The following is a 17,444-nucleotide window of genomic DNA, read 5'->3' on the forward strand; positions in this document are numbered from 1 at the left end:
TTTATATGCCTGAATGTTTTGTGTGTTTATGTTACGGTAAATGTGATAAATCGGTTATTATGCGTACTTACCAATCGCCTTAGTAAGTTTGATTAAATTTATCATTTTTTACCAGCGAATTTTTGCATAGCACTCAAGCGTTGTTGGTAAATTTGATAAATACTTGAAATTCATCCCCTTTATCTGTGATTATGCATAATACCCTAATGTAATTGGTGAATTTGATAAATATGAAAAAAAAATCTGAATGAGTCTAGTATGTGTGATGAATATAGTCGGACCACGACAAAATGACTGCAAACACTGATGTAACGGTACATATATGAATTATCATGTATAGTGTATCATTTTGCATGATTTATCATGTTTACCGACGACGCGACGCTTGAGTATTATGCATAACCACCGGTGAAAGTGATAAATTTCCCACCAATTACACTAGGGTATTATGCATAATCACAAAGGCGATGAATTTCAAGTATTTATCAAATTTACCAACGACGCTTGAGTGCTATGCAAATTCGCCGGTAAAATGTGATTAATTTATCAAACTTACCAAGACGAAATGTAAGGAAATATACGAAGCTTACCAAAATGCTCGGCAATTATGTATAATAACCGGATTTATCACTTTTACCGTAACATCTTATATATGTGTGGTCCTGACTTATTCATGTTGTTAGAGTTATTATTGTTTCGTGATATATTGGTGGGGCCATCTGTCTTCCATATTTTGAAGTGAAAATGACAGATTCCCGAATTCTCGCGTTAGCCTTTTTTTAAGATCCGTCTGCTCTTTTCGTAGAGACTTTTTCAAATGCGAGACCGACTCGCATTCGCGACTCGAACAAGGAAAACCGCGTCTTAAAGACTACCGATTATTATGCGTTATCCTTACCTCGTATCGGTAAATATGAAATATCGTGAATGAATCGCTCAAATTTACCGGTCATTATGCTCAAACTTAAGTCTGGGATCATGAATTGTATTGGTAATGTTGATTATGTTTGCACATGCTCATAAATATGAATAAAGTCAACAAGACTGATTAAAATATATATATATATATATATATATTTTCCTCTATCTTCTTCACACTCTTTTTTAATTTAATTTAATTTTTATGGCAAAATATACGTGTTATATTCGTATGACGTACGGTGATAGTCGAGGAAAATTGAAGTTATATTTCCGTATGATTTCTTCCGTCTTTATCAAATTTACAAACTTCTTCATTTGTGTGTGAGAATTATGCATGATTGCCGGTACCAGTAATAAAGGCAGTGAAATTTATCAAACTTTATAGAAAGAGTAGAGAAAAAAGAGAATTTTCAAACTTTTATTAGTCTTTAAAATTTTGTTGTTTAACAACTTGATCGAGAAAAGGAAAAACTGGCATTTCGCACAATTTTTTCCAATCTAAATTTGCTCTTTAAAAAAAAATCATTTTTTTTTTTTTTGCTCGTCCAACTTCGAATTTTCCAAAAAATTCGAAAAATCGAATTAAACCACAAATCAAAGGATGATGTCATTCTCCTCTATCCATACAAAGGTTTTTAACAGCTGGCTGTGATACGAAGATATATTTTGGAAAGAGAGAAAATTCAACTGCACCTGCGGGGAGAATCGAACCCACGTCCTTTCACTTTCCGGGTGAACGCCCTAGACCTGTGTTTCTTAACATTTTTTGCCCGCGGTCCCTTTGAACCATATTTTTTTTTTCGTGGCTCCCATGTCTTACCCAGAGTCTTCGACCCTCATCTAGAAGCAAGGTTCTTTATACGTATTGAATTAACTTTTCTCAGTGAATTTATACTGAACGAAAATTTTGCAAGATTGGTCTCCAGACTACTGGGCTTGAACTTATTGAGCTCCCCGCTAGTCCGAGTTCTATTTAGGGCCGTCTCTCAGCATCATAGGGCCCCTCAGGTAAAGTGATGCTATGGTAGTCCCACACTTATGTGGATATAAACAGCCTACATATTCCTACTTATTTTCAAAATTTATTATACTATGCAAAATATCGTGAAGTGGGGTCACTTATGGACGTGAGACCCCGGGCATGACAAGAGTGGGACTGACAGAGCTGCAGCCCGGGGGCCTGATATGGTTTTCATCATTTTTTTGTTTTTTCACACTAAATTTAGTATAGAAGGATCTGTCTAGCCGCCTGCAAACCCCCCATCCTAGGGAACCTGCTGCAAAATGTAGGCGGTGAGGCCCTGGTTTTATGGATAGTTTTGTTGGATTCTGTAAGTGTATAGTCACTGATATAAAAGCTTTATTTCTTCACACCTTAATTTTTCTTCTCAGCTCTTCTGCAGCCCTCCAAACTACCTGCCATGGCAGCTTTCTTCATTTTCTTCTGTGGCCTCCTTAAAGTATCCCAGTACCACTAGGGGGCCATATGGCCCCTGGTTGAGAACCACTGCCCTAGACCACTAGATTACAGAGGCACCGAATCTCTCAATCTTTCCTTGGAGCCCGTGTACACTGAAAGGGACCACCAGACTCAGGTAAGCTCACAACTGTTGACGCTGCCACCAGATGGCGACTTATACAAGTATGACGTCACTCTTCAGTGCACGTCCCGTTCAGTGCACACGAGCTCCAAGGAAATATTGGGATGTTCGTTGTCTTTGTAGTCTAGTGGTCTAGGGCGTTCATCCGGGAAGTGAAATGACATGGGTTCGATTCCCCGCAGGGGTATAGAGTTGAATTTTCTCTCCTTCCAAAATACATATTCGCATCAGTCAGTAATTAAAAACCTTTGTATAAATAAGAAATGTCAACATTAAATTAAATATACAACTCACAGGGTGTTCGTAAAAGTTCGAATTAACCACGTACTACATGCTCGTACCTGGGACACTGAAACAACACCATGCACGAGAAAACTCTCACAATCTTATGCTGATGTCGCTTGCTATAAAAAAGTAGCAGGTCTGCTACGTCACACAGGACCTCCAGGACCACGCCCATTGAGCCAAGATGTCAAGCGCAACATCGAAGAGATAAAACAGCCCTTATTATACTACAGTAAATATGTGAAGAATAGAATATGTGTATTTGAAGATATGTATAGAAGAATTTAGAATATGTGTATTTCGAAAATTTTTTTGGGAGCAAAACTATGATAAATAATTTCTTGGAATCACAAACACAATTTTTTATAACTCTTCTGATTATCTTTTCTTATGTAAGCATTTAGGGGTGAGCGATTCACATATTAAAATTTTACAAAAAACCGCAAACAGAAAATGTAACCATGAACTTAGATATGTAATATATATATATTATACCTGATATGTAATATGTGATAAACATATCCAAAGAAATTATTGCTTATTCATAATACACAATAATTCTTCAATATTTTTCAACACAATAAGTTTATTTATACACACACACAAACCTTGTATAAATAAACTGAAGCCTCTGTGAAGAAGTAAACCAATGTATGTAAACTGAATTTTCATTCAAAAAGTATTTACATGTTTGCATTACTTTTTTAATAAGTTTTATACACGTACACAAGACTTTCATAATTGAAATATCAAGAGACAAAAATAACATTATCTCATAACGAAAAGAAAATAACTTTGTAGGATTCTTGAATCGAACATTGCTAATGAACACCTTCAAGTGAAACAGAACAAAAAGTATAGTTTTTCTCCGAAACTAAGATCTAACCAGACAATAAGCCTGTATATATAAGCCCGACCCCGAAAATTGGCCTGTTAAAATTGTCAGCCAGATGAAGGTATTCTGTAGGTCTGTTGCTATACATGGCAGGTTGTCTTGTATAAAGTGATATTAATATGCAATAATGTTATTGACATTTGCATTTAATGATAATTCAAGTTATTCTGTAGTTTTAAGTTCCCAAAATTGGCTAATTTGGACAAGTGGAAAACACCTCCAGAGTAATGAGTCCTCAGAATGACTGCTGTCTCCTCCTCTTAACCAGATCATTTTTTAATTATTACTACTCTCTAAAAAATATTTCAGAATTTAATTTAATGAAGCAGGGATATTCTTCAACAGGGAGGAATTCAAGGAAAAGAGAAGAGCGTGACTTTAGCTCCTGAAAGTTTGGGTTCAATCTTTAAAAAAAACTCTATGGTTCTGGTTACATAGCTAAAGGTTTTATTTTTGACGGATCGAGACAATTTTAAATACATTTTCTGCAGGGTTTGAAAAATTTGCAGAGAAAAAATCCAGGCGCCATCCTGATTTCTTAGAATTTTCATTATCCAAATTCATTTATTTTACCACGAACAATCTTCTTGCTACAGTTCTGCATACAACTCAATGTCCAGATACAATTATGCAGAAATGGGTGTGTTTGCGTTTGAACAATTATTCCCTTATTGTATGGTCAGTTTTATTGTTTAACGTAGTTTAACATGCAACAGAAATGTATATTTAGACATAATATAAGATGTGCACATACAGGACATACATACATGTTTTAGTTAGGTATTTTGAGGTTGTAGAAAAGGAAAATTCACTTTTCCTCTCATTTTGCCCCAAAAAAACCCGCCCAGGCTGTAAGTGAGCAATAATTCCCTTGACATGAATGTCGCTCTTCACTTGTTAACACAAGTTGTATTAACAAGTGAAGAGCGACATTCATGTCATATATATAGCCATCTGGTGGCTCGTCGTCCATGAGCTGTTGGCTGATCGGTTCATCGTCCATTGCACGGTTCCGTTCGGCACATACTTTATATACGCTCTAGCGAAGGAAAATCTCTATCTCCTCTGTAGCTTAGTGGTCAGAGCACACGAGGGACTCGGGTTCGACTCCCGGTAGAGGCAGAGATGAGTTTTTTCCTTCCTTAAAAAATTAACATCTCAAATAATAAACATGTTCACAACATCCGGTCTTCCGTATATCTTGTATGAATTATTCCTTTATTGTATGGTCAATTTTATAAATCAAATACATAGTTTAACATGCACCAAAAATGTAAATTTAGACACAATGTGAAATATGTACACGTAAAGGGTGTACATACATGTTTAAATAAGTCATTTTGAGGTTGTGGAAAAATTAAATTATATTTTTCCCATTTTGCCCAAAAAACACGGGTTTTTACAACACTGGTAGCATACGGCCCGTAAGCCAGTTGTTGGTCATTCCTGATATATATTATTGGATGAATATCCCTCGAAATGGCAAAAAAATCCTAAAAAATTTGGCAATTTTTTATTCCGTTCTTCGAATACATTATCATTAGCATCAGCAGATTTTGCGTTTTCCACTGTATTCGATGACACCAATTTTTTTTCTCTTCGGAATCGCTTCTCTTCGACTATTACTAGAGCCGACCATTTCAAACAGAGGCAAATCTTGTTCAATATACGAGCACAACTAGAAAACTGAGATCAGAGTGTTGCCGAACATTAACACAATCGATGCCGAAATTTCATTGAAAATCAGCCGAAAAGTGGATGAAATATTAAAACTTCCGTCGCCATCCAGTGAGTATAATTGGAACCAAAATTGCAACTATCGATGTCCGTACAAGAATTTAGTCCAATAGAACGAATGATGAAATTGGTGTCCGTGACCGTATCTGATCTGAGGGTAATTGTAAAGCAGGGGTTCGAAATACATTATTTAAATAGTCTTTTTTGCCGGGATATCTTTATTTAGCCGTAAAACAGGGTTGACCGTTAAGAAGGGTTTTACTGTATAAAGAAAGCCCTGGGTCTGGGTAGGGTCACTCAGATTATAAACAACCTGTATGATTTAAATTTCTCATACATTACAAATTTTTTTTAAAAATCTCACGTATATGCATTTACTTAGTGTTACGTAGGTGGACGCAGCATCTATTATCGTCGCGTCTTTCATCACAAAAGATCTCTTCCAAGAATATAAGGACAAAACTGCGAAGTTGCATTTTCCAGCCTTTTAAATGATTCATCAGGTATTTTCTGAAGAGGTTTTGTTCTTGAAAGAAAAAAAAAGCACACGAGAATATATATATATTATAGCCATGAAAGCGTACTTTTTGAGATTTTAGAGCACTTCTGGAATGAGCTTTAATAGTTCCCTTGGCTATTGAAAGATTCTTCGGATATACTTCCATCCAGAAGAAAAAAAATTTTTTTTTTATCTTTTTTCAAAGAAAAGCACGTATAGCAAGTTTTTTAGCAGACATTTCCTTTTCATGGGTAAAATTTTCAATGAAAATATTTTCCCCCCATCTCAATATTACCTGTTACCTCGAAATTAATAATAGAAATGGTTTGAGCAACAACTTAATAATTATATAAAAGCTATCAATTATTACTCGCGTTGTCAATTTGGTTTTAGACAGAAAATAAACACTGAAATAGACTAGACTGAATATAAATGGATTACATTTTAAATAATATGAATAATCATTAAAGAAAGGTAACAGCGGTGTTTATATTGATATTAGCAAGGCCTTTGCTACAGTCAATTGGAATATTTTATTTGAGAAACTAGAAAAATATTCGTATAAGAGGTCTTTCCCCTTGACTAGCTCAGATCTTTTATTAAAGATTACAGACAGGAAACAGTCGGTAAGAGTTAATAACAGTATCAGTGAATATTGGCGTACCTCAGGGATCAGTTTTAGGACCAATACTGTTCTTGATTTATGTAAATAAAATTAATAATATTTATGGTCATACTGTTCTTCAAGACGTACAGAAAACTGGATGTTGTGAAGATATTTATTTCTTGAGATATCGATTTCTTTTTTCTTGGAAGGCAATAACTCAAGCTCTGCCGGGAGTCGAACCCGGGTCTCTCGTTTGCCGGGCGAGCGCTCTCACCACTAAGCTACAGAGGAGACCATGTCATATATATATATATATTTATCTGTCGGCTTGTCGTCTATGAGCTATTATCTGATTGTCCATTGCATGGTCACGTTCAACATATATACGCTCCAGTGAAGGAAAATCTCTGTCTCCTCTGTAGCTAAGTAGTGAGAGCACTTGTCCGGCAAACGACGGGTTCGACTCCCGGTAGAAGCAGAGATGAGTTTTTTCCTTCCTTTAAAAAAACTCTACATCTCAAAAAATAAATATCTTCACAACATCCAGTTTTCTCCATATCTTGCATTAACAAGTGGAGAGCGACATCATGTCATAGATACCGTTCTTAATTTGTGCTAATGACGTAACTGAAGAGTTGACTAAAACAAAAATTAGAAAAAATGTTTATATAAATAAAAGAATCAAAAGCGTTCGCCCCTCTTGCAGCTCGACGCAAGTAAAACCAAATGGATGTGTATTTAATGAATCTAAATACACGGTCAACTGAAATTAAATTGCATGAACGTGATGATTCGCGCCCTAATACTATATGTAATCGCGTATATTGATTGGGTAATGACGTGAAGTGGTCACGTACAAGCTTTTGGCAATAAATTTGGATTATCTCTATTTGACGAATCGGCGATAAATCTGGTTACCTTGGCCTAACCTAATCGCACGTTAAGAAAAGGAAGGGGGAAGGGAAAAATATAAAAGGAAAAAGTATAATAGATAAGAGAGAGGTTTTTTTAGAGTCTCTTTTCACCCACACCCTACGTGTTTTCTTTCGCTCGTACATGCGTATAGTAGAAAGGTACATTATGTGTAATGGAAAAACAGTAACAGAAGTACAGAAAGAATAGAACGAACGAAAAATCATCTTCAATAGAGAATTGCTATAAAACTTCGGGATGGTAAAGGGAGAGAAAAAACATAGAGAACTTGTTCGAATTTATTCCACTAGCGTTTCTATGAAATACTTCGTCCGTGATCGTAAAGGGATTAATGCAAATAAAACCAAATGGATGGTGTTTTTTTTTTATATGGGTTGACAGTCTGGGGGAGGAAAGTACAAAAATCTCATTTTATCTATAAATCGTTCATATCAATGGTCCTCAACAAGTTTCAGCCCATGGCCCGACTATATATTCTTCTCGTGGAATCCTACCTTATCCAGGGACCCAATATAATCCTGGAGCGAGGTCTTTCCTACTGATTGAGTTCAGTTGTGAGTAAATTTATAGTGAACAAAAAAATTATGAAAAAATAAATTGATCTCCAGATCCAGACCCTCCCCCTCCCCCCCCCCCAGTGATGGTTCTATGATGGACAATCTAAACATTATGGGCCTCGGGCGAAGTGATATTCTGGGACTCCTTGAATTCCCTGGAGGCCCATCAGCTAGAAGCAGCAGCTATTAGCTTCCCATGGACATGCCCCCCCCCTCCGAAACATGCTCGGAAATGCTCATGTGTTAAGATGGTCTGGAGAGTTACGCTACGTTCTTATGATAGTCACACTTTTCCCCATCACATTTCACTTACAAGCTTCATTTCTTCACATAACTGAAATTGTTTTTATATCTCGCTGCGGCTGTCAGTTACTTTTCATTTCTCTCCTTCTATTTAATTTTACTCGCGGCACCCCTTTGAATATCCCAGTACCGCAAGTGGGTCATGTTGAGAAACACTGATTTATATCATAATTTTTTCGACAGGATATTTTACAGATTAACAATCATATCTCACGAGACAATGAATCACTAATTCATTTCAACGTGCGTCTCAACATTACTTATGCAAAATATTGCTAATGATGTGTAGAAATCAGGATTAGTATCCCATTAGTATCCCAGCAAAACAATTACAAAGAAGTATTATACGAATATATATATATAGAAACAGAGAATTTATATCATGTGTATCATTAGTTAGAAAAACCATTTGCAGAGAAATCTTTATTCTTTCTCGCTCCGGGGTTATGCAATGAATTTGATAGTATTAATAGGCGACAGCTTTCATTTAATGTGTTTAAAAAAAGCTATAAAAAATTAAGTATTTGAAATAATAGTTGTTTATATTAATATAATTATTAAATTATATCTGTAATGTTGCCAGAAACCTTGCTTCGTGTCTTTCAGTCTTGTTTGTTTTCGTAATGTCTTGTCTAAATAAATAAATACGGTATACCTTCTTTTTTCTTTCAAAATTTAACGTCCAGAGTTGTAATAATTTTGAAAAATATCTGTAATTAGAGCCGAAACCAACCAATAATTTTTAGCTTGACCACATTAGTTTCCATGTCAAATCCAAAACGAGCAGATACAGATCCCATCAACTCCAGCGAATAGATTGAAACATTCTTAATAGTCATCTCTAAATAACGAACCAAAATACTCATTTGCCTGAACCTGTCACCGTGAATGACACTCCCGTCAAATTATGTTAACCGAAGTTATTACAACATAGTTAATGCAAATCTAGGATCGAATTTCCTCCCTTAAAGGTAAAATCGCCATCTTGAGAACGTGCCAACCGAAATGAATGGAAGTTTTCTGAGATCCTTTTTCTCCACTCTCTAATTCAGTCGGCCTTAGGACTGAGCGGATTTATTGAGCAGTAAATGTTGTCTCTTTTTCCCGAACCCGGATGGTTCTGGATTATTGATTAAGGGTCTGTTAGTTATATACTCGGCAATCGAAATGGAACCACGGGTGTTTCGTGGTTTTTTTTTTTTTTTTCAAATTTAACAGAGATATTTCACGAATTTTCTCAGATAACTTCGTCATAGTACACCAAATGAGTGCTGTCAACTCCCCAAACTACAATAGATGGCTGATGCACTTTTATAGGTTGTGCCTGTTGGTACGCCTGTAAATATAAACATATCGATAAATTTTGGTACAGTATAGTAAAAAACTGCGTTGGGATAGATTGGGATAAGAATTTAACATATTCCAAGGGAGACGGATTGCAGCTGCCAGAGCATTCGTTGCATCAGTATCAAAGCGTGTCCACCACTGACACACCTACTCACTAAACTTCACAGCAATCGATTCACAGGCAGAAAATTCTTCGACGAAAAATTCACCGATAGAGGAGAATCTTCGACGAAAATTCCCCCACCACCAAGGAAAATTCAACTACAAACAACTCATCGACAGGAAAATTTACCGAGTTTCCCGAGTCGGTGAGTAATTAACTGAATCAGAGATTAAAGTAAGAAAATCTTTGTCTTCTTCCCCAGAATCGGACTCGCAGACATAACGACAGCCTTCATCTTACCTCTGCGCCACTCGGATTAGTCAAGTAATGAGCGGTTGAGCAAATCACCAAATCAGTGAACAAATGAGTGAGCGGATTTGCAATTAGGTGATCCCGTGACCGAGTCAGTGAGTGTGTCAATGGGCGGGTGAAAAAGTGAGTGAGCAAGAAACTTTCCTCACTAACTGACTCGGTCATTTGTCACTCACTCGCTCATCCACTTGCTTATCAACTGATTTGCTCGCTCACTAACTTTCTTGTTCACTCAATTGTCACTCAATTGGTTACGCATTTTTACGCTCTGACTCTTGCTCACTCACTATAATTTGCTCAGTTTCTCACTTACTTGATCACCCTCTGGTTACTAATTCTACCATTCGTTATACCGCTCACTTGCTCGCTGCCCCACTCTTTCACTTTAACAGCTCAGTCATTCGTTCACTTACTGCAGCGGTTCCCAACCGGGGGTACGCGTACCTCAGGGGGTACACAAGAGGCCGTTAGGAGGGTACGCGAAAAGAAAATGGTAATGGCGGCCACCCATCTAAAAAAAAGACAAAATCATTTTAAAAAATTAAAAAGAATTTTCAAAATTAGGTAGAGGTTTTTACTACTATTGTCAGGTGTAATATCAATAAAATCTTCTATAGCAGAGGGGTTGCGTCCGCTGGAAGGTTCGGCCTTCCCGCCCGCGCCCAACCTATGATCGAGATTCACGCACTCCTTCCTCTCGGCTCACTTTTCTTCGGCGTTTTAGATTGTTGACACATGTGGGGCTGTGCATAAAAGCGAAGAATTAATTCGTGTTGTGTTCAACTTTTGTCGTGAGTGTTTGTATTGAGATATGTGCGTGTTATTCCCGCAATGTTCTACGTCAACTTTTATACCAAGCAGCTACAACTCACGTGATTTACGCTATGGATGATTGGCTAAAAACTGGATCTGTGCGGAAGCGGACTGAAACACCAAAACGAAATACCGTGCACCTGTAAACGTGAAAACGTATTTTGAATCTTTCAAAAGTGATCCTGCCAAAGCTACCTAGACCTCCTACTATACATTAGCTATCGTATTGCGAGAAGAGGGGAAAAAAAAGCACACTACTTGTGAAAATATGCTGTCAGATGCATGTTTGCAAAGGAAAGTGCTCTTATAATGAGTTTAATACCTCTGCCAAATTATACGGTGTCTGGAAGAATACAGGGCATGTCAGACGATGCTGAGAGCACAGCCATAAATCGTCTGCATATATTGTAACGTACTTGGCAACTTAAAATTTAGTTACCAACTTAATCACTTACCGCGTGTAAACGGGCTTTTAGTCACGTCAAAGATTGTGAATTTTTTTTCTATCCAAGTCGACGAAAGTACCGACGTCGCGCAATATTGTGTGCTACTTGTAATTGCTAAGTACTTGAAAGAGAATTCGAAGTAAATCTTTTCATTTGTTACCTATTGAAGGAGTCGTACGACTGTTAAAGACTTCGTTGAAGCATTATTTAGTTGAAAACAATTCAATGGTCAAAATGCATTAGGCTCACAATGGAAGGAGGAAAATGGATGGAGGAAAATCCACGGAAGGTTGCTACTCAAGTCGTTGTGCACGTGTGGCAGAAGACGCTCCCAAAATGAAATGGACTCACTGCTATATTCATAGAGATCCCTGCATTGAAACCGTTGTCTCCAAATTAGCGAAACATTCTTGATGAAGCGATCAAGATTGTTAACTTTATCTAGGTGAAACCTACCAACTACAGATTGTTTAAATTCTTGTGTGAAGACATGGGCAGAGCCTGACAAAACTTTGCTTTTGCACACCGAAGTTAGGTGGTCGTCTCAGGGTTAAGTCCTGACGTTGCTGTTTGAACTTCGGCACGAGTTAGCCCTTTTTTTGGGAAGTGTTTAAAACACTTCACGATTTCTTCTCACAAGCTGAGCTAAATTTAACAGTCAGCTACTTGGAAGGATTAAAATCCTCGTTTGTAAAATATTTCTCAGAGCCGGAAATAGGTGATCGGTGGACATCTAATCCTTTCAAAGAAGAGTATTTTGAACCGGCTTCATTGTCGATTCCAGAAAAGGAGAAATTGCTAGAGCTCTCATCAGATATCTCTCTGAAGATCCTCTTCAATGGTGGAATTGTGAACCTAGTCAGTTTTTGGGCTCGTCGCCGCGACGAATACAGTGAAATTTCTAGAAAAGCCATAATGTTTTTGTTGCCGTCTGTTAGCACAGAGCTTGTTGAACGGGCGTTTTCTTCGTATACTTACATAAAAAATAAATATCGAAGCAAATTGAACGCGCTCCGGATTTGAGATTGTATTTACCGTCTTTTGAGCTTAATGTTTCAAAACTTTGTAATTCAATGCAGTCCCAAACATCACATTAATTTCTTTCACAAGCTTTGTGTTGATTTCTTTGCTTACTTGAAAAATAAAAAAGCTAAATAATGAAAAAATAGACCATTTAATTGAATTCAACATATGCCTTTCTTTTTTAGGGAAGTTTGCGGAATCTGTAATGGGTGAAACAGATTGGGGGGGAGGGAAGTCTGGAGGATTCGGGATTGTGGGTACGCAGAAAGGAACTGGGCCAGCTGGGGGTACGCGGACTGAAAAAGGTTGGGAACCACTGACTTACTGAATGACTATTGGCGAACTGTTGGCGAACTTACGCATTTTTTCAGAATTAGTTTTCAGAATCGACGATAGATGGCACCGAATCATCTACTGCCGACTTGGAACTATTCTTTTTTATTTTAAAAAATCCTATCTAATTTTAATCTTATCCCTTACATTAAAACATTTTTTTTTTATCATTACTTATTCATTTTTAATTAGTTTTTAAAGTCTTAGCCAACATTTGACGCATCCTGTATTTCGTCATTTCACCACGAGAGGGCGATGACACGAGCATCAAAATACGTCTATTTCAGCGAAAGAAATAAATTACTGTACATCTGGCCCGCTAGATAAATTTCAACACGTCACTGGGTATTGTTACGGGGCAGAATTGACATCTGAATGCGAGGAAATTCATCGATGCTTCCTATTTCTTTATCCTCGGCGATGAATGAAATATTCGATAATTTCTGACAGTTTATCCATCCGGTGGATTCGAGACTCGATTTTGAGGGGAGAGGGCAAACGTACAGATTGCACTGATGGGCCTAGACGAGAGCGAAAACATAATATTATTGCCACGGCCGAAGTTTTCAAAATCGGAGAAGCAAATTCCCTTTAGGAAAAAAAAAAGGGAGAAGAGAAAATTTTCGTGCTTAAAATATTCGTGATTTTGACAAAATAAAGTCAAAGCGTAACTTTTAGAAAAGTCCGTTGTTTCGTCCATTTTAGTCGACGCGGATATTGGTTTATCGACAACGTTATAAGGTCTCATTAATATTCATAACTTGCAAAAGCCTTTGTGTCAAAAGCATTTTTCGGAGAATAGTCGACGTTTCGAAACGTCGAAATGTGAAAGCGTGGACGTCACCGGGGGGAAGGAAGGATTCATAATTTATACAAGGAAAATATATGAATAAATTTTAGTTGATGTGTTAATAAAATAATAGTGATATATCAATTTCTACAGGAATGAAATCGATAATGGGCATGTTTCCTACTCTATTGTCTTCAGTTTGCGACAATCACGTGATAACAATGTAATTCGGGGGCTTCTATTCTTCAGAAACTGGTTTAACAACAATATTCTGACTAACACTTTGTTTAGAAGTAAAGAAATCTCTTCTAAACATTTCAAATATTTTCTTCTTAAGCAATGCCTATTAGATTTTCATCCAGTTCTTTCCTGAACAAAAATTCTCAATAAAAGTTTCCGAAATACTTTTCCGCAATTCCCCCAACTGAACAAAGAAATGTTTGTTGACAATTTTCCACAATTATTTTTTTACTAAAACTGTATTATTTTTAAATTATTTCCTTTTCAACAATGGAATTGCATATTGAACAATTTTTCACTGTAGTTCTTTAATAAAACTACATACCTAATTCAGTATTTTGCTTAAATTATTTCCTGAACAATGCTTTTCAACAATTCATCCTGAAACAATGCTTTTGAATAATTCATCTTGAAACAATGTTTTTGAACAATTCATTCCTAAGAAATGTTTTTGAACGATTTATTCCTAAGAAATGCTTTTGAACAATTCATCCCGAAACAATTATTTTCAACAATTTATCCATAAACAATGCTTTCCAACAATTCATCCCTAAAAAGGCTTTCTCAACAATTCATCCCTAAAAATGCTTTCTCAACAATTCATCCCTAAAAATGCTTTCCAACAATTCATCCCTAAAAAAATGTTTTTCAACAATTTATCCCTACACACACACACAATATTTTATATATATAATAACTTTTCTAAACAATCTTTTTCAAAATTTCATTCCAAAATGTTTAATTCCTTCCTGAAGATATCTCTCAACACAATGTGCTCCCTAACTGCGCGTTTCAACCATTCCTTTTCCAAATTATTATTATTTAGGAAAGGAAACGGTTCAGATACTTATAATTATAAAATGATTAATACTTCACAATAATTCTTTTCTAAGCATCATTGAAGAGTTTTCAATGATCCTTTCAAAACATGAATTTTCAACAATCTTTTCAAAACATGAATTTTCAACAATCTTTTCAAAACATGAATTTTCAACAATCTTTTCAAAACATGAATTTTCAACAATCTTTTCAAAACATGAATTTTCAACAATCTTTTCAAAACATGAATTTTCAACAATCTTTTCAAAACATGAATTTTCAACAATCCAATTCAAAGCAAGAGGGTTCAATATTGTCTTTCAAAACACGATAATTTTCAACAAATCTTTCCATTCAAAGCAAGAATTACCAAGAATCCCTCCAAAGCAACCCTCAACAATCCCTTAAAAAGGTAGAACCCTCAACAATCCCTTAGAAAGCTAGAATCCCAAACAATCCTTAAAAGCTGAAATTTGCAAAAATCCCTTAAAAACTCAGCGTTCCAAACAATCCCTTGTAGTGCTGTCCACACGATGGCGCTGCCGTATCTTCCCAGCTTGTATAATTATTAGTCTATTTTCTGCTGGTGGCATCACAACAGAAATCGGGAGTCAAAGGCGTCTGGCTCGGGTTGTTGATGGTTGATGTTGTCTCACTCACGGACGCGCGTGTCTGCGTCTCATCATGCACGGGCCACATTTTCCTCTACCAGCATCCCCGTTTGTATTGTGTAAATATTATCCGTTGTAAATAAAGTGTAAATATAACAACTAAAGATTGGCGACATCGGACGTGAAGCAAAAGAAACCACCATGGCAGAGGTGAGTGCCGTAGTTATACCGCCATTCAACGTGCGTGATGTATCGTTATGGTTCGTGATGTGTGAAAGCACTTTCGAGTTAGCCGCTCCGAAACCGATAACAGAGTCAAAAACAAAATACAACTACATCGTTGCAAATCTTCCTCCAGATAACGCATCTCTAGTACGAGACATTCTCATGAACCCGCCAACTTCGGAGCCATACGAAAAACTAAAGCACGAACTAGTCACGCGTTGTAGTGAATCCTCGTCTACACAGCTTAGGAAACTTCTCGCTTGTGAGCCATTAGGAGATCGGAAACCGTCTGACATTCTCCGTGAATTAAAACGAAGAGCGGAATCTCTCAGCGTTTCGGACGAACTATTGACAGAACTCTTCCTGCAACAACTACCCAAATCTACTCGATCTATACTCGCTGTCGTGAGCCCACTAACCCTTGACAAAACGGCTGAGCTGGCCGACAAGATCCAAGAAGCAAGCCCACCTCATGTAGACGCCGTGAACAAAAGTCAACAGTCGAACACGATCGCACAACTCCAAGAAGAGATTGCCCAACTACGCCGCGAACTGAAAACAGTTTTGCGTGTGCGTTCCCGTAGTGTTTCGCGCTCGCGTTTCTCCCGTTCAAAGAGATCAACATCACCACCTACGTTGCCGGATAGGCAATTTTGTTGGTACCATAAGACATTTGGCAATCAAGCCGGAAGGTGCACTTCACCATGCAGGTTTACAAAAAACGACGAAGGCGGAGAGTAGTAGCGACATGCTCCCTGCCAACGACATCTCGTCGCTTATTCGTAGCCGATCGAAGCACCAACATTTCATTCCTTGTAGACACTGGATCTGACGTTTCAATACTCCCAGCGTGCAGCACTGACAAACGTCAACCACTTCTCCAACTTTCCGCTGCAAATTCGTCTCCAATAAACGTCTATGGTGAGCGAACAGTCACTTTAGATTTTCAACTCAGCAGAGTCTTCCGGTGGACTTTCCTCTTGGCCGCGGTACCGAAACCGATTCTTGGAGCCGATTTCTTGTATAACTTCAATTTGCTTCCGGACTTACGACGACGATGTCTCCTCGACATGAGGACGAAACTTACTGCAAACTGTCAACTAAAGAAGTCAGAAGTGCACTCAATCAAACTTTTCGACGGTGACTCAACTTATCAAAGCCTGCTCAGCAAATCTTCGCTGAACTCCAAACCATGCTGTGAGCATATCATCGAGACAACAGGTAGGCCAATTTTTGCTAAAGCTCGCCGTCTCTCTCCAGAAAAGTTATCTTGCGCCAAAAAGCAATTTCTGGACATGCAAAAACAAGGATTATGTCGGCCATCAAACAGTGCATGGGCCAGTCCAATTCATATGGTCAAGAAACCTAATGGTGCGTGGCGTATCTGCGGTGATTACCGTCAGCTAAATAAGATCACCACACCAGACAGATATCCCATTCCTCATATCCATGACCTAACCCACATGCTTCACGGGACTGCAATCTACTCGACCTCGTCTCGGCGTATCAACAAATTCCAGTGGCAGAAGCTGACGTGCCCAAGACTGCCGTCATCACGCCTTTCGGGCTTTATGAATTTCCTTTCATGCCCTACGGACTTTGCAATGCCGCGCAGACATTCCAGAGGTACATCGACCAAGTGTTGGCTGGTCTTAGTTTTTCAGCGGGATACATAGATGATATCCTCATCGCATCAGCGAACTCTGAACAGCATAAACAGCACCTGGACATAGTTTTCAAACGACTGGCCGAACATGGTCTAAAGATCAACTCTCTGAAGTGCAAATTCTTCCAAGATGAAGTCACATTTCTCGGACACAGGATATCATCAAAAGGAATTTCTCCTCTTCATGATAAAGTGAAGGCGATAAAAGATTTCCCAAGACCGGCAACCATCCAAGAACTTCGACGTTTTCTAGGAATGTTGAATTTTTATCGGAGATTCCTTCCTGGGTTAGCAGAAACACAAGCTCCACTATGTTTATATCTTCAAGAAAAAGCCAAAAGCAACGTGAAGATTGAGTGGACGGAAACATCAAATCAA

At 37.6% G+C, this 17,444-nt stretch overlaps 1 protein-coding gene across 1 annotated transcript; it reads left to right on the top strand.

The window, feature by feature from the left end:
• The first annotated feature begins 15,376 nt into the window (after nucleotides 1-15,376).
• On the top strand, nucleotides 15,377-16,141 carry LOC149075112 (uncharacterized). Its single transcript, XM_089246039.1, has one exon. The coding sequence runs from the start codon at nucleotides 15,377-15,379 to the stop codon at nucleotides 16,139-16,141; it is 765 nt and encodes a 254-aa protein (XP_089102165.1).
• The last annotated feature ends 1,303 nt before the right edge of the window (nucleotides 16,142-17,444 follow it).

The sequence above is a fragment of the Pholcus phalangioides genome, unplaced genomic scaffold (genome assembly GCF_987345545.1).
Source record: "Pholcus phalangioides strain wild (caught in Gottingen) unplaced genomic scaffold, Ppha-v1.0 ptg000016l_1, whole genome shotgun sequence".
Lineage (NCBI taxonomy): Eukaryota > Metazoa > Arthropoda > Arachnida > Araneae > Pholcidae > Pholcus > Pholcus phalangioides.

Bases quoted from the DNA above. Each gene is read 5' to 3' on its own strand.
- LOC149075112 (XM_089246039.1), top strand. From the start codon at position 15,377: ATGGCAGAGGTGAGTGCCGTAGTTATACCGCCATTCAACGTGCGTGAT.